The sequence below is a fragment of the Peromyscus eremicus genome, chromosome 4, assembly GCF_949786415.1.
Source record: "Peromyscus eremicus chromosome 4, PerEre_H2_v1, whole genome shotgun sequence".
NCBI classification, from domain to species: domain Eukaryota; kingdom Metazoa; phylum Chordata; class Mammalia; order Rodentia; family Cricetidae; genus Peromyscus; species Peromyscus eremicus.
The window spans coordinates 132,034,139-132,058,846 of record NC_081419.1 but is presented as its reverse complement, the minus strand read 5'-3'; the positions used below and the strand labels follow the sequence as shown (position 1 = coordinate 132,058,846).

Here is a 24,708-nt window from a genome sequence, read left to right as displayed (position 1 = left end):
TGTGAAGTGCTAGAGGATGAGCCCGATGCGGGCTGCAGGAAGTCAAGGATGCACGCTGTCATTGAGAGGAGCCCCCAGCCACTGACACAGGCAGAACCAAGTAGCAGGAAGTCAAGGATGCACGCTGTCATTGAGAGGAGCCCCCAGCCACTGACACAGGCAGAACCAAGTAGAGATGAACCAGAACTCTGAGAAATTAAACACGGCTACGTGATGTGCTATCCAGGGAATCTGGAGCTGTGACAAGCACCTCTTCTGGGTAGAACATGTGGGAGCCAGAGGGGCCCCTGTCCTCTTTCCTCGCTTTGTGCTGAAGTGGCAGATCCACCGTGGGAGAGTATGTGGAGTGAAGGAAGTATTCTGTCCCCCTCCCGCCATGCTGATGGGAACCCGACACAGCATAGGATGAGAACTTTGCAGTAAGCCTCAGAGTCTGGCTGAACGTGAGGACGAAGACTATCACATTCCTGGAAGGAAAAGAAAGGGAAAACCTCATGACACCAGACTTCACAATGATTTCTTGGATGTGGCAACAAGGGCACAGGCCACAACCTTAAAAACTTCTGCCAAGCCGGGCGGTGGTGGTGCACGCCTTTAATTCCAGCACTCAGGAGGCAGAAGCAGGCGGATCTCTGTGAGTTCGAGGCCAGCCTGGTCTAAAGGACCCAGGTTCAATTCCCAGCACCCACATGGCAGCTCACAATTGTCTGTAATTTCAGTTCCAGGCGACCCGACATCCATGGCAAAACACATAAAATAAAGATAAATTTAAAACTAAAACTGAGAAATAAGAATTGGTGAGGATGTGGAACCAGAACCCAGGCCTTCTGATGGGATGTAAAGATGGCCGCTGCTCTGCAAACAGGTTCCTCAGACATTGAAGTCCAGCTCCCACCCAATCCAGCATCCATGGTCAAAGGCAGGCAGGCTGTGGCCTTGAGTATTCAGAACAGCTGAGCACAGAGGTGACCTACATGTCCAGCACATGGACAAAGCATGTTACAGCCAGGTGTGGTGGCACCACGTCTATAATCCCAGTATTCTGGAAGCTGAGGCAGGAGGATTGCCACAAGCTTAAGGCCAGCCAGCCAGGTCTACATAGTGAGTTCTAGGCCAGCCAATGACTGCCAGAACATTTAAAAAAAAAAGAGGGAGACGTGAGACAATACAGACAGGGGTGCTCTGAAGGCCTTGCCATCTGTGACATCACGAACCTGAGGATATTACGGCATCATGCTAGATGAAACCGGCCACTTACAAGATAAACACCGCATGATCCATGCTACTTTTACAGGATGCCTACAACAGTCAAGAGACAAAAGCAGTGACCGCCAAGACTCACCACACCGGCTTACTTGGTGAACCTTTGCTGATGTCTCCTGGGTGGGGACGAGTTACAGCCTCTTGTGTGGCCTTACCACTTCCCACCTGGCCACCTGTACGTGTTACCAAGGGCTGCCGTGACAAATTATCAAGGGACGAGGGGACAGAACAAGATGGTTCTTCTTTTGAAGCTCTGAAGGCCAAGGCCCTAGCACCTCTGAACCGCATGAGATATAGGGAAATGTCACTGAAGGGACCAGCCAGGGCTTAAAGCCCACAGTACATGGGGAACACTGGAGGGAAGGCCTAGGAAATCACAGGTAGCAAACTCCTGGCCAGCTCTGGGACCAGACAGGATTCCCCAAGGGCCATATGGAGGCTGAACATAAAAGGCCATGGCATACTTCACAAGGACAAAACTAAAGAGCTCAAGGCTTAGCCCCTTGGCCCATCCCTTCGCTCAGGTCCTGTCTCCTCCCCTGCTGATCACCACCTAAAACCTGAGCAATCCCCCTAACAGCATTTCACTGTGTCAAGTGCCAGGTTCACCTGTCTAGGACCCTTCACGATCCGTCTGACTGCCAAGACAGTCTCGCGACCCTACCCCTGCTGCTCGGGTTGTTTAAACTATAGACTGAAGGAAGACTGAGATGGCCACTGGTTAGCACCATCTGTTGCCCTGGATGGTGCTGCGAAGATTGGTCCAGATTCTTCCTGCCATCCCATCAGCCCTTGGCCCACCAAGCACAGCTGACGACCTGGTAGGAAATGCCTTAGGAACTCATGGACCGGCCGCCGACCCTCCTCATAACCCCCAATCCCAGCCCACCCCTTCTGGCCTGCAGTTTCTCAGCCCCTGAGAACTGGAGATACCGATGATTTAGGGGGAAATGAGCCAAGAGGTTGTGTGTGGTGGGTGATAATTGAAGTGTGCTGAGGTTCCCTGAGATCTGGACATATGCAGCTCTGGCTGAGGCTACCGGGCTCAGTTCTTGGGTGTGTCTGAGAGTTAGAATTCTTACCAAGAATCTATAAAAGGTGTTTAGTGGATGTGTGGTGCATCACCAGGAAGGCTGAGGCAGGAAGACTGAGTTTGAAAGCAGCCTGAGTTGTGCAGTGAGAGCCGAGTCCTAAGCAACAGAAAGGGGTAAGAGGGCACCTACCTGTTCAAGACCACACTGTAAAGACTAGCCCTCGGCAACATGAAAGGCCTTGGGATGGACTCTCCTCCATCAGTTCTGCAGAGTGGCCGGAAAAGGGCATGGAGCCAACAAACCCACAAAACAGAAGAAAAAAATTTCTGGCAAGGCCTCATAGAGTGAAAAAGTTCCCAGCAAAGGAAATAGTTAAACGGCTGGGTCACAAGCACCACTGTCCATTCAGGACAGGCACCAGGCAGAGAACGGGGTGGGGGCGCGGTCTTCCCGCTCCTGAGACTCAGCGGATGAGCCCTCCACAACCTCAACACCACCTTTTGAACCCCTTCCAGGCAGTCACGGGACCATGATACATGCAGAAGAAAACACTACACTGAGAACTCTAGAGCATTTTTAAACAACAAAGGCTTTCAAGTGCAGAGAAACACCTTGTGCCTGTCCACTTCTAGCCTCCACCCGTCTCCTCTCACTGCTGAGGAAAGCAAAGCCCCAGCTCGTCCATGGTTCTCCACGCCAGAGGCCACTCTGTCCTTCACTGAGGCAGATCACCTGATGTCCTCCGCTGTGCTCCCAGGAGGAATCCAGTCAGTAGCCAAACAAAGCTGGTGGCCTCGGGCAGCAAAGTGGGTGCCGTCCTTGTCCCAAATGCTGCCTACATGTCATGGGTGAAGTGCACAGCCATCCCGGAGTCCCCTCTGCTAGGCCTGTTCACCAGCTCCACTTCCACTGGCCCCAGAGCCTCTCCCGGAAGTCTGGGTCTCTGAGGCACGTGAGGCCTGCTTAGGCAGGCGGATGGGGACGTAGGTGTTGGAGGCACAGTGCTCCTTGAGGTACTCGCCCCCCTTTTCTTCATAGTCCTTCCTGGTGACCCAGGCTCCACTGTCTTCTAGGTGATCCAAGGCCCAGTCACGTGCACCATACCAAGCATCCAGCACAGGGTTGGAGGCAAGCTGAACCTGGAACAAGAAACAGATGCACTCTAAAAAGGTATCTCTACAAGAGCTCTAGGCCCAGGAAGGAAGGTTCTGCAGGCCCAGGCACACCTCATCCCTGAATCATCAGACACATACAGAAGGGCCTGGGTGGTGCCTGCACTGTGCAGAACAGCCCCAGCACCCTCCAGACAAAGCTAAGCTGACATGCACAGCCTCTTGGAAAGAACACTTAGCTGCATAGGGACCAACTCGCAGAGCCAGCTTCCTGACTAAGGCATGCCATTTCAGGTCAGAGGGAACAGCAGCCAGGCCCCTGCTCTGTGATGCTGACAACCACAAACTATCACAAGGAGAGGGGTGACCTGGAGGTCATTGATGCAGGGTAGCTCTGGCCATGGCAGCAAGAGAACCTGGGAGAAAGCACAGCAGAGCCGGTGACCAGGAACTCTGTGACACTGCCAACGCTCACAGGCAGAGCAAGGCTGAGGTCAACAGCCACCTGAGGCCAACAGCCACCTGAGGTCAACAGCCACCTGAAGCCCTCGTCTAGCCTGGCCTGAGAGTCACAGTAAAGCCCTTGCTTTGAACAGGTCTCTGATTCTGGAGTCTTTGCCTCAATCCCACCCCACTTCCTCTGCCAACCACAGTCCTAAGCTTGACTGGCACCTCTGGAGTTTCTGGAAATAAAGCACAGGCCACACAAAGAAACGCAGGCGGGCACAGGCTGTGGACCACAGAGGTAGCACAGGTGCAAGTCTGGAGCTGGCAGAGTGGCACATGTGGGAGACAAGAATGATGAACTCCATGCCAACCTCAGCACAAAGCAAGACCCAACCTCAAAAAAAGAAGAGAGAGAAGGAAGAAAAGGAGGAGGGGAGAGGAAGGAGGAAAAAGAAAAACCAAAAGTAAGTGCAAGCTTGGGCACGAGACAGCAAGGACCTGTGCAAAGGAGCCTTCCACTCTGATGAGATGAGAGCCCTGCTCTGCCTTGGAAAGCTGGCGAGTACAGGCCTGGTACTCTGCCTGAAACAGAATATCTAGTCAGTGGCAGCTACTGTGACTAATAAAAACTGCAGTGACACCCATGGTCACAATAGAGTGCTATACAACTATGAAAATCATGCTTTGGAAAGTCATAAACTGATAAACCCACAATAATATGAAAGGGGAAAAAAAGCTACAAAACAATTGTTTTATTTGTCAACTTATTACAACAACAACTTTCTATTGGTTAAAATTATAAACATGACAAGAATATGTCCTGAAAATAGACAAATAATGTTGGTCACAAACACTAATGAACCCGCCATTTGATTTAGTTAAAGATTTATTTATTGCATGTGTGTCCATGTACCATGTACATGCCTGGAGGCCAGAAGAGACACTGGATCCCCAGCAACTTGACCTACAGACAGTTGTAAGCCATCATGTGGGTGCTAGGAATCAAAACCCAGGTCCTCTGCAAGAGCAGAAAGTGCTCTTACCACTGAGACATCTCTCCAGTCCCTAAAATCTATTTTTTTCCTTTCTTTTTTGTTTTTTTGGGGACAGGGTCTCTCTGTGTAGCCCTGGCTGTCCTGGAACTCGCCCTGTAGACCAGGCTGGCCTTGAACTCACAGAGATCTGCCTGTCTCTGCCTTCTGAGTGCTGGGATTAAAGGCGTGCACCACCACCTCTTAGCCTCTATTTTCTATTTTTATTTGCTCAATTAAATTGTGATACTTAGTAATGCTTTAAAATGATTTGAGAAAACACAACTGGACAGGGCTAACTGGCAGAGTGCCCGCACAGAATGTCAGTGGCTCTGGGCTCCACCATCAGCACCACAAAAGGAACAAATACCATAAAAACAAGCCAAAGAAAAGCCACAATTTATCCTGTTTGTATCATACTGGAGACTGAGCTCAAAGCCTCAGGTACCCAGACAAATGCTCCACACTGAGCCCCACCCCAGCCCTAGCCTAGAGTCAATAAATTAAGTATAAACAACTAGACGTGAACTGCTGCTGCATCCACCCCGTGCACTTGACTGAGGGGTGCTGGTGTGACACCCACCGCCCTCCCCATCAACAGTGCAGCAGGAAGGTGATGGGGGAGGGGCACGAGAGGCAGTCCTGTACAACTGGGTCTCTCACAGCATCACGGGAGGCTGCTGGGATGGCCACGCTAGAGATTTTGAACATTCCAAGAGCCTTTTCCCAACATCATCTTCTCCAGCCACCCTGCCGCCTCAGTCAAGCACAGGCTCACACTCTGCAATGCCCCTCCTAGGTGTCAGCACGGCTCTCCAGCTGCCTCTTCTCTATTCCACTGCGATGTCCTCCATCGCCCAGGGGCCCTTAAGGGCTGGTATTTAGGGCTTGATCCTTGGCGCTACCTATCTCTCAGTGGTATCCCTGAGTACCGGTGATGGCACCTCTTACCTGTTCCCCGAGTGTTTAACCACAGCTACCACTTCCTGTGGAAGCTCAGCACATCCTGGGACAATTCAGTTTCCTCCACTTCAAGCCCATCCATCATTCCTAATCTAGTGAAAAATCCCCCCCATCCCTAGCTTTCTGAGACTGAGCCTAGTAACAGGCTGACTGAACTCACTAACTAGTTAGTACAGGCTGACCTTCCACTATCTTCCTAAAATGTAAAGTAATCACATGACCACCACCCCCTAGCCCCGCAACCCCTCCCCCCCCCCCCCCCCCCCCCGCCCCAGCTCAGGCTCCTTCCTGTTCCCACATGACCTAAAATAACAACTATACAGAGAAGAGGCAACCAAGCACTCTCCTGGTACCCCAGAAAAACAAGACCCTGCCTGGAGATAAGTAAACAATCAGACAAGCTTCCCTGTGAGAAAACTTCAGATGCTCTCCCTGCAGTTGGTGAGAATCCTCTTATGCTGAGGATGCTCTTTCCACTCCAGTATATGCTCAGTCCTGTCAGTTAAATAGAACAGAGCGATATGCAAGCAAGATTCCCATCCTATATCAGCTGAGTGAGGTTAAAGACAAGGCCAGTCACTGAACCTCTGCAGTGGGTGATGGAAGTGCAGAATCCCAGTCACTCACACCTTGGCTTTGGCAGTCAGTCACCACTAATGCAGGGTCACCACTAATGCAGCGGTCAGTGCCTGGATGCTAATCACAAACAGTGGGCAGGAAGAGCAGTCAGTACCTGGAAAGAGGACTGAAAGGGCCTCATCTCTAGCAGCTCCTTCTCCATTCTAGCCTTCATTCCCGGATACATCACGTTCCCACCAGTGAGGAAAACATTCTGGACCAGGGTATCCTGAACGGCCTTTGGGTACCTAGGAGAAAGAGAGAAAAGATGCTCCAACTTGGCTGCTAGAACACACTAGACAGTCCAGGAAAGGCAAGCTCTTGGTACAACAGTCAACTTATCACTGTCTACATGACCAATTAGAAGATAAACAAAACCAGTATTCTGCTTTTCAGTCATAGCTCTACAATACGCAGTCCAAAGATTAGAATGTTTCTGCTTTTGCAACACTTTTTCTAAGCTTGAGGATCATTTTATTAAAGTTGGGGGAAAAAAAACCCACAGGGCAATCAAGCTGTAAATCTCAGCAGCTGCCTGGAGAGGAGAGATAAAGGAGAGGAGAAAGTCATGCCTTCTGAGATAGTTAGCTATAGAAAGCAGGGACAGGTCTTTAGAGACCAGTGAGAAAGCCTAAGGATCAGGGCAGCCATGTTTAGGATCACAATATCCACTGTTCCACCCTATTAGGATCAAAAGCAAGCAGAGTGCAACAAACCACAGCCTTTCCTCGCCCAACTGGAGTGAAGGACACTCACTGTGGGAAAGGCCTGAAAGAGTGGCAGACGCATTCCTAGAGAAATGTAAGCTCTATATGAACACATGCCTACAAGAAGGGGGAAGTCTTTCACAAGCACTGAAGAATTTGGGGAGTGATCTAAAAATCACTAGTCTTGTTGAGTGTGGTGGCACACATCATTAATCTCATCATCAGGGAGGCAGAGGCAGGTGGATCTCTGAGTTCCTGGTCTACAGAGTGAGTTCCAAGGCACTCGGGGCTACACAGAGAAACCCTGTCTTGAAAAACCAAAAACAGAAAAGAAATTAAAAAAAAAATCCCTAATCTTGGAGCTGAAGAGATGGCTCAGTGGTTAAGAGTACATACCACATGCACACTGGTTATCCTTCCAGAGGACCTGGCTTCAATTCCTAGCACTCACATGCTAGAACACAACCATCTGTAGCTCTGGCTCCAGGGGAGCCAATTCCCTCTTCTAAGTTTCAAAGCACTAGTCACACACACAGTCCACATACAGACATGCAGGCAAAACACTCATACACTCACACAGACACATTGACACAGACACACACACACACACAATTTTTTTCTCAAGAGTACATACACACTGCTATTATTGCAAGGGACCCAAGAGGTCCCTGCACTCATGTATACATAACACCACCCCCATAATTAAAAATAAAATTAAATGTAAAAAAATCACTAGTCTTGCTGGATATGGTAATGTACACTTATGATCCCAGCTACTATGGAAGCTTCAAGGCCACTGAGTACATAAGGAGACCTTATCTCAACGAATACATAAGTGTAACAATCACTGGTTTTTTAGTAATGTCAAGTTTCACATGGAAGCCAGGGTGCTGTCTCTGTTGCTCAGACTCAAAGGTTCACTTTGCAGAGCTCACAAACGAATGGAGCCCCACCGGTTCCGCCTGCAGGCCTGGGTGAGAACAGACGACCTGAGCAGAGCCAGCAGTGGCGAGAGGGGCAGACCTCCCCAGCGTCCATCAGTCCCCTTTCCCATGCAAAACCCAGAAGAGGCTCAGGTGAGGATGGGGTGGCCTCACTGCTCACCTGTCCAGAACGTAATGAAGGGTCTCTGCAATCCCCGCCTGCTCTTCTCCTATGAGAGACGGTTGGAAAATAATCTCTGGAGCACGAATCCTTTCTGTCCCAACAAACAGCTGATGGTACGCTGCCAAGTTAAACACGGGCTTCAAACCCAAGGTTTAAGAGATGATTTTAGGCTATAATGACAATTCCCTCAGCTATCAGTTTTCTCAAATCGCATCTCTAGCCCAGCTTCCCTGTGCAGGCCGGAACCACCCCTCGTCAACTGTCTCCACTTCCAGACTCTGCCTTCTACCTTTGCTCAACCTCAGAATGACGAATCCCCAGACACTGTGCCGTGCACAAGTTGCAGGAGGGGACTCTGGAAGCAGCAGTCAAGAGACCCAGCAGGGAACCTTGTCTCTACCCATCCTGGCTAGCACCTCCTCCCACCGAAGCCTCAGATACAGTCAGTTTGTCTTGCTGCCACCACCATGACAGGAGGCACAGACCCCAGTGAGGATGATGATGTTGGCTAAAACGTAAAGGGAACCACTGAGAGCCAGTCTGTAGGTCTGGAGACCTCAGTCACCAGACAGATACCTCTGCTATCAGCCGCTCACACTCAGGGTGGCCCCAGCTCCTCAACCACCCACCAGGGAAAGCCTCTGACTGCCACTGAGAATACTGGTGCCCTTGCTGAAGCACCCCTGGGGGTTCCGATGCTCCCAGAGAAGCAGACTGGGCCAGTCACTTATGCCAAGGACTTCAAAATGTATGTAGTCTTGGTAGCAGTAGTCAAACCTGGACTGTGGTGACCGGCTTCTCCACTTCGGGTGCTTCCTCTGAGAACAAGGGCTCAAAATCATTGATGTTCTCCACATCCTCCAGGGAGGGCTCCAGTTGTTCCAGGTCAGGGGTCTGAGGACAGAACAATGCAATAATCAAACAGCAGAGAAACCTGTCACCAGCAAACCTCAGCTCTGATTCTATCCTGAAAATGGATGGAGTCTTGCCCAGTATTCCAAACACCTGTCCAAAAACTAAACACTCTTCAAAGCAATTCACATGGGAGGGGGGTGGGTGTTAACAAGACTAAAAGACAACCAGTAAGATGTCTCAAAGGGTAAGGGTGCTTGCCACAAAACTGACAACCTGAGTTCAATCTCTGAAACCCACAAGGGGGAAGGAAAGAAATAACTCTCAAAAACTGTCCTCTGACCTTCATGCTTGTGTGTGTGTGTATGCGCGTGCACACACACACTCGCACGCACACAAACGTGCACAATTTAAAAACAAAAAAGGTCAGGTGTGTTAATCCCATCACTTGGGAGCTAGAGGCAGGCAGAGTTGAGGCCAGTCTGGTCTACAGAGTGAGTTAAGGACAGCCAGGGCTTCAGAGTGAGACCCTGTCTCAAGAAAAGAGAAAGAATATTAACAAAGTCCAAAGTCTAGTCCTTATAGCATTCTCATGAGAATAATTCAGCATTTCAGGGGCCACAATGGATTGATCTGCAGGAAAAAAACAACAAACACTAGTGAATGCTGGCTGAAACTTCCAGCTGCATTAGCAGTTCAGCCTTTACTCCATAGCTGGGTTTCGGTATACATTCTGGAGTGCCCACCTAGTCACTTCATTCTCACTGAATTACACTGGGGGGAAATACTAAAAAGTAGACCAGGTTAGCCAATGTCACAGCCAAGCTTATCCCAGGAAGGAGAACTATAATTCACCCTACTCACCAACAAGGCAGACTGACTGTTAAGGGATTTGGTGACAGACTGATGAACCTGTTGTGGGATAGTCTTTTTGTACACTGTGAAGATGTGTTTGTTCTACTTAAGGCACCTTCTGATTGGTTTAATAAAGAGCTCAATGCCAATAGCTAGGCAGGAGAGGATAGGTGGGACTTCCAGGGAGAGATAGGAACTCTGGGAAGAATCTGAGAAGTGAGGGATTCACCATGGAGACTCAGAGGAAGTTGGACATACAGTTCTGAGGAGAGGTAATGAGCCACATTGCAGAATGTAGATTAATATAAACAGGTTAATTTAAGTTTTAAGAGCTAGTTGGAGACAAGCCTAAGCTAAAGCCAAGCTTTTATAATTAATAAAAAGTCTCCATGTCATTATTTGGGAACTGATAGTCCAAAGAAAGACCCACTGTATACATCAAATTTGCTATAGAAAGAGCAACGTGTGTGTGTGTGTGTGTGTGTGTGTGTGTGTGTATGCACATGTGTGCACGTCACTGTACATACGTGTGGCCAGTGAGAGACTGAAGTCTGATGTCTTCCTCTACTGCTCTCCATCTTACTGTTTAAAAAATTTATGTGTCTATGTCTGTGTGGGGGTGTGTACGTGTGTGTACAGGTGCCCAAGGAGCCCCAAAGCATCCGATTTCTGGGAGCTGGAGATACAGGCGGTTATGAGCTACCCAATGTGGTTAGTGAACACTGAACTCAGGTTCTCTCAACGAGCAGTACAGCTCTTGGCAGCTGACCCTCTCTCTAGTCCCCACTGGAATGTTTGACAGCCTCTCTCTGACCCTGATACTCCCTGGTCTGGCTAGACTGGCTGGCCAGCAAGCTCTGGGGATCCTTCTGTCTTTGCCACCCTAGGGCTTGGATTACAGGCACACTCCACCATGCCCAGCCTAAGTATTGGGGGTCCAAACTCAGTCCTCATGCTTGAGGGGCCAAAGTCATCTCCCCACCCCACTAAAACAAGCTTTTGAAATGTCTGAGACCTTCCCCAGCCTACAAAGATCGGCTGTATGTCTCCAGAGCACAGACAAGGTACAGAAGTACTGTGACGAGATGGAGGGACGCTGAAAGCATAGCACATAATGAACTATCTGCTGGAAATTCTGCAGGAAAAGAAACACAGGACAGCAGGTCTCCAACTGCCCCGGATCCCACTTTCAGCTGCTTGTTTTTCCTTTCGATTCAAAACCTGCTCTCTGCATGTGACCCTGTGGTACTTCCAGGTCTTACTAATATGTTAACCTGCTCTCTGCATCTGACCCTGTGGTATTCCAGGTCTTACTAATATGTTAACCTGCTCTCTGCATCTGACCCTGTGGTACTTCCAGGTCTTACTAATATGTTAATGGATGAATGCACAACAAACAACACGGTTCCAGAACATAGCATGAAGCCTAGAAAAGCAAATGAAAACGCCCAATGGTTCAGTGGAAGTTGGTCTGGGGTACCCAGGAACAGTGAGGAAAGCAGAGGTCCCCTCTTCCCTAGACTGTAGTATCCAGAGCAAGCCACCTAGTCCCATACTTACACAAAGCAGTGTTCTCAACATTGGCCACTGTAAAGTTAAAGCACTGATCAACAGAACTACTGAAGGTACCCGGCATCCTATAATATCAACTCAGCCAGAATTTAATTCCTACGTAAAAATAAATACACCCTTCTCATTAGCACGCAATTTTGCTTTCATTTAGTAAATGGCAAAACCGCACCTACACACCTGGGTTCTGTAAAAATTTCTCTGGGTTCAGCGGGGTCTAAGCAGAAAAGGTCTGAAAAGGCTGCTCTCGAGCAGGCAGTGGGCAGGGAATGTAAGGCTGAGAGCTGACGCTACGGTGAAGATCCATCCGGGAGCCTGTGCTGTACCAAGCGCCACACTGACTCAAACACAGCTGTGACGTCACCCATGTGCACTACCCTGTACCCAGCATCAAACTGCACCGACCCTGACTTTTCCACAGCACCGTGTCTTTCTAAAAACACCAGTAAGAAAGAGTTTAAAGCAAGCTGTCTTGATGGCTGGAGAGGTAGCTTGATTGGTAGAGTGCTTGCCTAGAGTTCACGAAACAGCCCCAGACTTGATTCCCAGGACCACCTCAACTGGACACGGTGGCAGGACACACTTATAATCCCTGCAACAGGGAGGTAGAAGAAGGAGGGCCACAAGTTCATGGTCATTCGTGGCTACATACTAGGTTCAAGGTCAGCCTAGGCTGCTATATGAAACCCTGTCTCAAAAAGAGAAAGCTGAAGGCTGTAAAGATGGCTCAGGAAGTAAAGGCACTGGCAGCCACACCTAAGGACCCGAGATTACCTCCCCAGGCCCCGTCACCTCTGGCTTGCTGTCCACCACATCCACCTCGAGGCTGGCTTCCGCCTGAAGGATTTTCTGCTTAGCCTGCTCCACTGCCAAGGTGAGCTTCTGTATGTAGGACTGCAGTTCTTCTGGGGAGTCCATGTTCAGCTCTATCAGAGCTTTGTGAAACTGGTCCATCTGGCCATCCTCTAGGAGCTCCTGAAACCAGAGCAGGCACAATCTATTCTCAAAGACAGGTGGGGGAGGGGTGTTTCTGGGGTTCCCTAGCCAGCCCCCAGCAGAATCACCCCTCCAGTTCCCACCAGAGGCTCACACATGCCCTCCTCTCCAACTATCTGGGCTAGCTAGCAATGCATACTGGATACTGGTTTCAGCACCAGCTAATTAGTGAAAACTAGTCTACAGTGACAGACATCAAAGGTGAGTGGGAAGGTGTCACCGAGAGGAGAGGATGGGAATGCTGCTCCTCCATATCACAACAAGAACATGTACACGTGTCCCTTTGTGAAGCTCACTGAGATGTCCACCCTAAGATCTGTGTACCACACATGCTGCACTTACATAGAAAAGTTCGAAAGCAACAAAATTAATCAATAAACAGAGCTGGAGTCCACAGCTCAGCACAGACACCCGCTGCTGTGCATGTTAATCATCTGCTTGATTCTGGTCTCTGGACTCCCAATTTGAAAGGTGACTTGATGGCCAATGCACGCTACGGCCCAGGAAAGCAGAGGAGAGGAGAACGTGCCGGGAGCACCTGGCTGCCCTCACCTGCACATACAGCAGCCGCTCCAGCCGCTCCTGGTCCAGCTGCAGCTTCTCCTCCCGCCGCCGGGCGTTGAGCTCTTGCAGCCGTCGAAGCTGCTGCTGCCGCCGCTCCTGCTTCTCCTCGGCCGTCAGCGTGCTGCCCAGGAGCTTGCTAGAGAACGGCAGCTGCATCTTGTGGACATTGTTCTCATAGTAATCAGGACACCGCCACTTCTGCAATTCTGCAAAGAAACGGTTTGGGGACTTTAGAGATGAAAGCCCTGTTAGCAGTGAAACAGAAAGTCGATGCCAGGCACAAGTGACACTGAACACACTCAGAACCTCTGAATCCACCAAATGCAGCTGTAAAACCCAGGCATACACAGACCTGCTCTGAGGGTCTCCAGACAGAAATCATACAAGGGGGAAGCTGGAACAGCCAGAGTGAAGGAAAATCTGTTAAACACACGAGGCTAACTGCCTTGTGAGTCACTTAAAACATGTTTCATAACTTGAACTAAAAATAATAACAGCATCACTGTCTGATGGGCTCCCAGTGTTCACAGGTTTAGCATGTAAGACACTGATACAGAGCATAAAGAAGTCCTACTGCTAACATTGCTACCCGGAGTGATCACTACTGCGTCTACACAGATGAGGAGAAGTTATACTCTGCTCTCTTCTCTAGAGAAACCACCTAAAGAATACAGTCCAGCTGAGTGTGGTGATGCACACCTTTAGCTCCACCTTTTGGTTCAAGGATCTCTCTGTTCAAGGAAAGCTTGGACCATATAATGAGCTCTAGGCCAGGCAGATCTGCATAGTAAGACCCTGCCTCAAAAATAAAATAAAATAGAAATCCAATAACCTAAAAGGCAGAGAGAAAGAGAAAAAGAAAACAGTAGTCCTAAATTCAAATACATTAACTGCAAATGGTCTTGGCACCGACAGGATGCTGCTGAGGAGCACAAAGCCTGAATGCCATCTCTGATTGAACAAAGAGTAATAAACATTTAGTGTAATATAACCACTACAAGCTCATCTGGAGTATACTGATAAGGAACTGAGGGATGCCAGTAGGGAGTGATGGTGTCTGCCCCTAATCCTAGCACCTGAGAAGTAGAGGAACAAGGATTAAGAGTTCAAGGCTTTCCTCAGATAATCTAGGAGTTTTAAGGATAGCTTACCACATAAACCCTATTTAAAAGAAAGCTGGATTGGCTTTGTTTGTTTGTTTGTTTATTTTGAGTCAGGATCTCACTATGTAGCCCTGGCTAGCCTGGAACTTACTAATAAACCAGGCTGGCCTCAAACTCAGAGATCCATCTGTCTGCCTCCTTAGTGCTAGAATTAAAGGTGTGTCTCACCATGCCCTGGTAAAGTGACTCTTAATGTTCAAGTAGCCTTCAAAGCAAACAAATAAATAGCTAGAATAAAAAGGGACACCACATAATGATAAAAGGTCAACAGACAAGAAGATGTAACCATGTTCAAATATGTAGCTAACAAGACAAACCCAGATAAGGAACACACACTGACAGATCTGGGCTGGGAACACAGCTCAGAAACAGAGTGCTTGCCTAGCATTGTAAACTCTGGTCCTCAGGTAACAAAGAAAGAAAAGAAAACAACAACAAAACACAAGCGACCAACTGAAAGGAGAAACAGGGATACCCACAATTATATCTAATGACATCAGTAATCTTCCCAATTATCAGCAGAACCAGTAGAAAGAAGGTGCTATCAAGGCTACAGCAGTGTTGACCACCACCACCACCACCACCAGACACCTGGACACCTACCCATGGACGCCTGAACACCTACCCATGGACGCCTGAACACCTACCCATGGACGCCTGAACACCTACCCATGGACGCCTGAACACCTACCCATGGACGCCTGAACACCTACCCATGGACGCCTGAACACCTACCCATGGACGCCTGAACACCTACCCATGGACGCCTGAACACCTACCCATGGACGCCTGAACACCTACCTACCCATGGACGCCTGAACACCTACCTACCCATGGACGCCTGAACACCTACCCATGGACACCTGAACACCTACCCATGGACGCCTGAACACCTACCCATGGACACCTGAACACCTACCCATGGACACCTGAACACCTACCCATGGACACCTGAACACCTCCTACCCATGGAGCACAGTAAATGCCCTTCAAGTGTATAAATACGACTACATGCCGGGTCCTACAATAAACAAGTTAGCTGACATCAAACAAAGCTCTTTCACCAAAATGGGATTAAACTAAAGGTAAGTCACAGAAAGGTGTCTCACAACATATTTCTAAACAATCAGTTAAAGAAGCAGTCTTGAAGAAATTAGAAAATATTTAAACTCAATAAAAATTAAAATGTTTCAGAATTCATGGGATGCAGACACAGTAGCAATGCTGAAAAGTGAACTTCACAGAATTATATGCTATTAAATTTATTTTACGTGCAGGAATAATTTTGCCTGCATGTGTCTGTGCACCACATGCATGCAATGTTCATGGGAGCCACAAGAGGGCATCAAATCCCCTGGATCTGGAGTGATAGGTTTGTGAGCTAGGATTACATAGGTACATAGTGAGACCCTGTCTCAAACAAAAGAAAAAAAAAAAGCTAATCTAATACCAAAGTTTATCAAGGAAAGGGAACTCACAAACTTTCTCTCCATGTCTATCTCCCCAACTTCTTTGTGCCTCATAATCACATGTGCTTAACGAAGGTGTTCTGAGAACACAACTATGACCACCCCTCAGCTACCCTGATACAGTTAAGATGAATCACGCAATTGGGAAGCTGAGGCAGGAGAGCCGAGAGTTTGATGTTGGGATGGGCCTCCATAGGGAGACTGTCCAAAAAAGCAAACGATTTTTTAAAAAAAGAAAGGGGGAAAAAGGCAGATGGTAAATTTTATGGTCTATAGTTTTCACCACAATTGAGGTTGAGCTTTTTTATTTTCTTTGTTGGGCTTTCTGTGTACTTGTGTGTGGTTGGGGTTTTTTAAATCTTTGCCTACTTGTGTGTTAAGGACACTGTGCACCTGCCTGATGCCCATGAGGCCAGAGGAGGGCAGCAGATACCCTGGACTGGAATTAGGGATGGTAGTGTGCCACCATGTGGGCGCTCCAAATGGAACCCAGGTCCTCCGCAAGAGCAGCCAGTGCTCTGTGCCATCTCTCCAGCCTCCAGGTCTGTTTCTCATATAGTCTATGCTGGCATCAAACTCACTGTGGGGCAAAGATGGCCTTACATATATGACCCTCCTACTTCTACCTCCCAGGTGTGCTGGCACTGCAAGTCTGTTTCATGCATCTGATTCATTCTAAGCTAGGGATGGAACCTAGGACAGCAAGTAATCTACAACTGAGCTACATCCCCACCCTCAATCTTTTTTTTTTTTACATTTGTGTGTATATGTGTATGTGTGCACATGTGTGGAGGCATGTGCACATCATGGCGCACATATGAGGTCAGAGGACAACTTGCTAAAGTTAGTTCCCTCTTTCCACCTTGTGGGTTCTGGAAGCAAGCACATTTGCCCAATGAGCCATCTCACAGGCCCCCCTTTTCTTTCAAAGATAACACATTTGGATGCAGGCAGTACTCCTGTTACCTTCTAGCACTCTGTCCTTAGAGTGTACTAAATAAGCTTTCTGTTCAAAGACTAACAATCAAATGAAGGAATTATATTACTTTTGCTTTTCTAAAGCTTAGCAGCAGTCAGCTGAAGGCCAGTACCTTTAACGACCACAAGAAAACCCAGTCACACACTGTGGGAAAAAGAGCTGTCTTAATAATGCTACTGACCATAGCTGTTGGGTTTTATCTGAATCATTTACATTTGTAAGAAAGACATTATTCATCACATCTGTCATAAGCAATAGTAACCAAAGTATATCGAAGTAAAATACAATTAGAAGCTCAAGATACTTAGAGGCCAAGGCAGGAACATCAGGATCTGAGTCTATACTCAAGTAGTGGCCAGCCTGGGCTATATAAGGAGACCATCTCAAAAATAAAAGTTCAAGATACATTGAAACCGAAGAGGTATTCTGACATCACTCTAGGGATGTTAGAAAAGCAATTTCAATTGGTCTCAAACTTTTTTTTTGTTTTGTAAAGACAAGGTTTCTCTGTGTAGCCCTGGCTGTCCTGGAACACACTCTGTGGACCAGGCTGGCTTTGAACTCAGAGATCCCTCTGCCTGTGCCTCCTGAGTGCTGGGGTTTAAAGGCGTGCACCACCACTCCCAGCTGGTCTCCAACTTTGTAAGCTGGCACATTGTGCTTCCTCTCTCAAAAATGTTAACGTGTAAAACAAGCGGAAAGTTATACCGGAGGCACATTATAAGAGCTATGGTGTGTGAAGGGAACCTGTTCATGACAATGACTTTGCTGAATAATCTCACAAAGAGAACACCAAAGACGGGAGATGGATGCTGAGCAAGCAAGGGTCACACTGGTAACAATGTGAAGAACCCTCAAAGGCCAACAGAGCTGGAAAATTGGAGCCAGGTCCCCTGAATCACCTGCCCCTCCCCTGAGTCACCTGCCCCGCCCCCAGCGTCACCTGCCCCGTAGTCCTCAGCAATGTAGCTGTGCTCCTGGAGGATCTCCTCCATGCGGCTGAGTGTGATGGCTGCGAGGTGCCCCGGATACTTCAGCTGGAGGAGCCGCTGCAGGTAGCCAGCCGCCTGACTTCCTCCGAGATTGATGCGTTTGCAGTTTTTGGCATCTAGCCTACACCAAAGTAGTAAAGAACAACACTGAAAGTCTGTGCAGCGTAAAAGACAGAATGTGGAACATTGGGGAAAACAGGAATTTAATGCAGACAAAGAAGCAGACTAATGGAGGGTTGGGGCATCTAAAACCCCATATCAGGAAGGTTCCCCTGTGCAAATGTTCACCCAAGACCAGAATTCCTACTGCACACCCAGACATGTGGCCCTTTAACTTCTGGCCAGAGTCTCAGAGTCTCATGGTGGCGCATGCCTTTGATCCCAGCACTTGGGAAGCAGAGGCAAGCAGATCTCTTATAAATTCCAGGCCAGCTTGGTCTACAGAGTGAGTTCCAGGACAGCCAGGGCTCTTACACAGAGAAACCCTGTCTAGAATAACAAAAAAACAAAAATGACTCCAGAATACCAAATGGTCTACATTAAATGTTTTCAAGAGACGAGAGATGGCTCCACTGGTAAAGGCGCTTGGTGTCATGGCTGAGGACTTTGAGTTCAATTCCTTGGGACCCACGTGGTAGAGAGAAACAATGTCCTTATGTTGTCCTGACTCCACATTCCTGCCAAGCACTCTCAGGTCCACATACATACACACAAACACAAAAATATTTGTTTGTTTTTTGAGACAGAGTTTCTCTGTGTAGCCTTGGCTGTCCTGGAGCTTACTCTGTAGATCAGACTGGCCTTGAACTCAGAGATCCACCATCCTCTGCCTCCCCAATGTGAAGAAGATTAAATGCTGTAAGATGGTCCTTCTGTGCGCTGTGAATATGTGCTACTCTCATTGGTTAATAAAAAGCTGACAGGCCTGTATCTAGCAGGAAGTTAGGCAAGAAAGCCAAACTGGGAATGCTGGGAAGAAGAAGGGCGGAGTCAGAGAGTCACCAGCCAGACGCAGAGGAAGCAAGATGATAATGTCGTACTGAGAAAAGGTACCAAGTCACATGGCTAAACATAGATAAAAATTATGGGTTAATTGTTAATTTCAGTGTAAGAGCTAGTTAGTAATAAGCCTGAGCTACCGACTGAGCATTTATAATTTATATTAAGCCTCTGAGTGATTATTTGAGAGCAGCTGCAGGACACAGGAAAACTTCTGTTTCCAAATAAAGTCATGTGCCACCACTGCTGGGTTAAAGAGAAAAATAAATATATTCAAATAACCTACTCAAAACATGTTTATTGAATGTCTAATATAGGTAGGTACTGTGTTAAGTATTCCCCCATAAATCAAAATTATAAAATTATCTGTCAGTTAGACGTGAGACCCACTTGAACTCCCTCCAAGAGGTCCCGAAAGACAGGTAAAATAACTTACGAAGTCACACACTGATGTAGGTCTCAGCTAAGCCCAGTTCAGGCCATCATCTAGCACTTGCCAGACATTCCCAACAGGTACCTTTACATTCCAGTTTTCCAGTGGCCCTAAATCAATGCTTCTTAAATGCCACTTAAATGCCACAAGCGCAACTCACCTTCCTTCCAAGATGGGTAAAATGTGTGTACATTGGTAGCCAGATGAAATGATGAGGCCGCTGGAAAGGGCATTCTTGGGCATGTTGTGGTAGAAGCTGAAGAGGCTGTCTATCCCATAGGCAACCTTCGGGATCCTGTAGCATTCAAAAAGGAGCTCGGACATCATTTGGCGGGAATAAAGTGGGTTGCACACGGCCTCTGTCAAAACTATGGGATGATCAACGCAGCCCTACTTCGAAAGAGAAGCACAAATAGATGAATGAGAACAGAACATGCATGAAATGCAAAAATAACCCCAAATCCTTGTTGCAGGGCTGAATTTGCTTTATATCTCTAATTAAAAACCTAACAGGGGGCTAGAGAGAGAGCACTGGGTAAGAGCAGAGGACCCAAGTTTGTGTCCCTCATCAGGTCCACTCAGAACCACCTGATTCCAGCTGCAGACGCTCCCAGGCCTAAGGCACCTACACGCTTCTACACTCGCACATACAATTTTGAAATAATAAATCTTTAAAAAGGCGATCAAAAGCAATTATAAAGCATACATTTCATTTTTGGAAAGCACTAACATGTGGTCAACTTAAGCTTTGTGTTTGTTTGGGATTTTTTGTTTGTTTGTTTGTTTTTTGATAGAGTGTTTTTGTGTGACAGTCTTGGCTGTCCTCTAACTCACAGCGATCTGCCTGCCTCTGCTTCTGGAGTGCTGGGATTAAAGGCGGAGTGCTAGGATTTAAAGGCGTACACCACCACTCCCCGCTCAATTCAAGTTTATTAAGTCAAGCTTTGGCCCAGCTGTTAATAAATCATGTGGGCTCTATCTTCAAAGTATTTCCTGGATCGGACTGGTTCTTGTCAACCCATCTCTCACTTGATTACTGCAAAGGCCCTTGTTCCCATGACAGTCCATCCACTGAAGGATAAAGACACCGTGGTTCAGGCACTAGTGTTTCCTTAACATCCTTAACTCCTAGCACAGGGCAGACAGACACACGAGAAGTGTTTGGAACTTGACAGCCTGGAGTGATGGTCCCGCCCGGCCCGCCCTCACCTGCGAGGAGACGCCCAGGTGTTGGAAGCTGTAGTCCAGCAGCAGTTCCTGCAGCTCCAGATTGACCGGCACGTTGCGATCGAAGGGAGAGCGCAGCATCCAACGCAGCGGCTCCAGGCTGCCCAGCGCGTTGCCCACCTGAGGGCCCGGCCCGCCGCGCGCTCCGCCACGGCCGCGCGCGCACACGGCGCGGAACTGCAGGCGCGGCTCGGGGCCCGGGTCCGGCCCGGGGCACGCCCACCCGGCACGAGCCTGGAATGATCCGTTGTCTAGCACCAGGGGCACCGGCTGCGAGCCGAAGGCCACCGGCTCGGCGTCCAGCACCGGATCCGGAGCGGCCCGGGCATCTCGAAACCGGAACACGTTGGCCTCCATCTTGGCCAGCGCCGGCCCCGCCCCGACGTCGCGTGCGCCACGAAGCCCCGCCCCTGTCTGAGTCGCAGGGACCCGAAGTGTCGGGAAGCCTTCTCCTTACGCGACGACTCGCTAGTTTTTGCACGTGATTCGTTCCTGGTGATCCAGAACCTTCTGTGAGCTTCTAAACCCTGTTGTTACCGGCCGCGAGTCCTACGCCTGGGTCTAGCTCACCCCCAAAAGCCTTCGTGTGGCCACGCCTCTTCGTTAGGCCACGCCTCTTCGCGCTAACTGGCTAGCCAGGAGCCCCGCCCCAACTCTGAGCCGTGGGGGGGGGCCCTCTGCGTGACCACGCCCCTTGCGCTAAATGGCTAACCAAGGCTCCGCCCCCACCGCGGTGTGGACTCCGCCCCTCCCTAGCCCCTAAGCCCTATCTGCTGTCTCACTTTGCAGATCTAGTCCTTAGCTTTGAGACCAAGTTTAGCTAACCACTTTCTTTGACTCTTCCTTTTTTGTTTATTTATTTATTTATTGAGTGATGGGTGTGGGAGCGTGCCCAGATGCACCTGTGGAAATCAGAAGAAAACTTGAGGAAGTGTGTTTTCTTCCTCCAATAGGTTCCAGGGCCATTACCCGCTGAGCCAAACCCAAGCTCTGGGGTACTACCAACTTCAGTTTCTTGGCATGGCAGGTCACGATGCACGTTAACTGACTCTGTAAAACTTCATCAAGCTGTCTTTTTAAGGTTATGTATTTCAGTATGTATATTTTACTGAACAAAAGTTACAAATACATTTATTCAGTTCCCACAGGCTGGCTGTCCTCTCAGGAAGACCTCAAATATTGAGAAAAGCACTGTTAATTATTGATTTGATGTGTGATACATATAAATATCCTTTTCCTTTCTTTCTTTTACTGTTTTAACTCTCCCATGTGGTCATCTCATTAGATGTACCCTTGTCACCAAGTTCTGGCAAGTAGGGTGAGAGTGGAGGTGATGTGACTACCTACCAGTTTTAACAGAAAAGCACTAGGCAGTTCTTCTTTGCCTGTGTTCCTCTTTCTGCAAGTTAAGGGAACCCCATCATTAAGGACCCCACAGCTGTGCTTTCTGCTAACTGAACCTCAAACTCTCCTCCAATCGTCTAAACATCCCTCAATTATTTCTCTCACATAAAACAGTTTCAGGTGAAGTGTGGTTGTTGATGCACCTGTAATTTCAGCACTTGGGAGGTCAAGGTTAGAAGTTCCAGGCTAGCCTCATCTGTCTAGTGAGTTCAAAGCCAGCCTCAGCTACGTGATTACCTTTTCAAAAACAAACAAACAAGCCATTTAATACATAATATGTCATGGTATTGTTTCTGCCTCCTTCCGAAGTCTCCTAGCAGACTGGGTTGGAGGCCCCTGTGGTTATAACATAGCTGTCATCCTGAATTCTTGCTTTTCCATCACATCACGGTTCATTGAATGTTCATCCCATCTTCTGTCTCATGTGTGATTTCTCTTAGTTGCTCCCTTTGCTTCCTAACTTGTCCTTTGGGGGAGGACATTTGCTTTGGTTGTTGTAGGTTTTGTGGGGAATTTGGGGTTGATTTGGTTGATTACTTTTCCCTTTTTTGTTTTTGTTTTAGTCAGGTCTTATTTTGTATCTCATGCAGCCCTCGAGCTCCCAGCTAACCTAAGTGCTAGGGTTATAGACGTCACACACACACCACACACACACACACACACACACACACACACACACACACACACACACCAGCTTACTCCTTTGTTCTGGGGTACATTCTATAGCAGCTTCTGGAATACAGCAGAGGGTATGAAAGGTAATTTTTTGAGAATGGATCAAATGCCTTTATTTTATCCCATTGCCTAAATGAACATTTGACTGAATTCCTGCCAGGAAGAGCTCCATCCTAGGAGGTTGCCCTCAAAGGCTGTCAAACCCCCCCCCCCCACCTAACCATATCTATTTTCTAGAGCAAATATGCCATCTGGTGCCATGTTGATTTTAGAATATCCCCACTCTACACCTTCCTTTCCAGCTGCCTCTTTCCCGAGAATCATTTCTCTGCCAGGAGGCTCCCCCTAGACCTCATGCAAATCAATTAGTCACAGTCATACCACCAGTGTTCTTAGACAGAAGCCTGGCCAGGGTGTGTGCTCCAGATGTGGGAGAGGGGTCATCCATCTGGGTTGGGAGATCAGCAGCACCTTCAAAAGTTCACACAATGTGATGTTAGATGGCAGATGCTGTCCCTGTAGAGGACACACAGCCACAATTTATAGCCTTCCATTCTAGATCCTAGACCCTTCTCTAAAGCTTCTAACTTCTAGCATATCGCAAGCCCTAAATTGCCACCTTATGCATTATTACCTTCACCAACCTGAACTCAGAGACTCCCTCTTCTGAAGTCTCTAGTAAGGGGTTTCCTTTGCTCTGTGGGTTGCTGTTAGCTCTCCTATCCCAGCTTCTCCCATGGGTGAGTAGCTAGTGTTACTAAAAGTTACTTAATTCTGAGGGTTCTCTTGAACTCTCAGTTACTATTGGGAACCTTATGAGCTTGAGGCCAAATGATCTGTTTGTCATTTTAGTCTCTGCGGTCTGTGCCAAGGCCTCTGTAACAAATGCCACTGGAGCCTTGGAATGATCTGCTAGGCACAGCTACCAAGCATGGCAGCACTTTGGCTCCTTACTGTTGATGCCGGGGCTCTGTCTAACAGCTTTATAGGAAGTGCCCTGTAACTACAACCGCTTCCCTGAACCTCCAGCTGGTGGAGGTTCAAGGATACCAATCCACACCCTCTGCTCCTCAAATATGCTCATTGGGGGGAACCTCTGCAGCTTCCGGTGAACTGAGCTCCAAGTTCCCAAAGGAGCATACCTGCCTGTGATGTCCTATGAGCTGTTATTCATTTTCTGTCCCCCACTTCTCTACTGTGCCACTAGTCTCCCTAGTATTGGCTCCCACATGTGCTGCCACCTTCAGAGACTTCAAATGTGACCCCTGTGTCCTGGTCTGCAGCAGGGTAACCCGAACAGCAGGCAGCCAAGCTCCTGCGCACTGAGCTCCCTTTCTCCATCTCCTTCACGTCTGTGTATTCTCCCCCATTCAGCAGCCTCTTCAGGGGCGGCCCCATCAGAACACTTTCACATGCTTGCTCCACGGCTTTCTGGGAAGCTTCTTGTGTTCCTTTACCTCTAGGACCTAGGGACAAAGGATGTCCACACCTCCATGCCTATCCCAAGACGACATTTGTGCACAGAAAAGAAACAGTCTTACCACTTCTTCCTTGCAGCCTGTTCTGCACTTCCAGCACATCAGCCTATTTTAATTCTACCTCTCGGGCTACTTTTCACCAATCTCTATTCTTCTTTTGCCCAGTCTTTAAATATTATTACCCAAGAGCCCTAGCCTATGATTTTTTTTGTTTTGACATACTTCACTGGCTGAACGACCACATATTTGTTTTCCTATAGCTTTGGTATATCAACGTGTTGACAATCTTTGTAAATATATGGAACTGTCTATTAATTTATAAAGCACATTTATGTAAATTCTGTGTTAGTGAAGAAGCAGTAGGGAGCTAAGCAGAGAATATCTGCCCTGGCAGTTTGCTATACTAAGATTGTTGCCGTGAGCGGGTGTGGTGGCACATATCTGTCATCCCAGTGTGCAAGATGTGGAGGCAGGGGGAGTTCAAGGCTAGCCTTGGCTACATAGCAAGTTTAAACCAGCCTGGACTAGGTGAGATTCTGTTTCAAATACCAAACAAGCCAGGTGTGGTTGCTGCATGCCTTTAATTCCAGCACTCTGGAGGCACAAGTAAGGGTATATCTTTGAATTCAAAGCTAGCCTGGTCTACATAATGAATTCTAGGCCAGCTAGGGCTACATAGTGAAAACTTGTCAAAAAAAAAAAAAGATGGTTGCTATGGATGCATTTATCCTCCCATTTCCTTTCTTTTCATCCATTGATCTAGCCACTAAT

The 24,708-nt window shown here is 48.2% G+C and overlaps 1 protein-coding gene across 1 annotated transcript; it reads right to left on the bottom strand.

The window, feature by feature from the left end:
* Positions 1-2,851: 2,851 nt before the first annotated feature.
* Positions 2,852-21,014, bottom strand: Actr5 (actin related protein 5). The gene is made up of 9 exons (XM_059261829.1): positions 20,363-21,014; positions 19,314-19,543; positions 17,673-17,842; positions 13,107-13,324; positions 12,351-12,533; positions 9,060-9,176; positions 8,280-8,419; positions 6,584-6,716; positions 2,852-3,436 (listed from the first exon to the last, which is right to left on the bottom strand). Exons 1-9 carry the CDS (start codon positions 20,735-20,737, stop codon positions 3,179-3,181), a joined length of 1,824 nt encoding a protein of 607 aa, XP_059117812.1. The 5' UTR covers positions 20,738-21,014; the 3' UTR covers positions 2,852-3,178.
* Between the last annotated feature and the right edge of the window lie 3,694 nt (positions 21,015-24,708).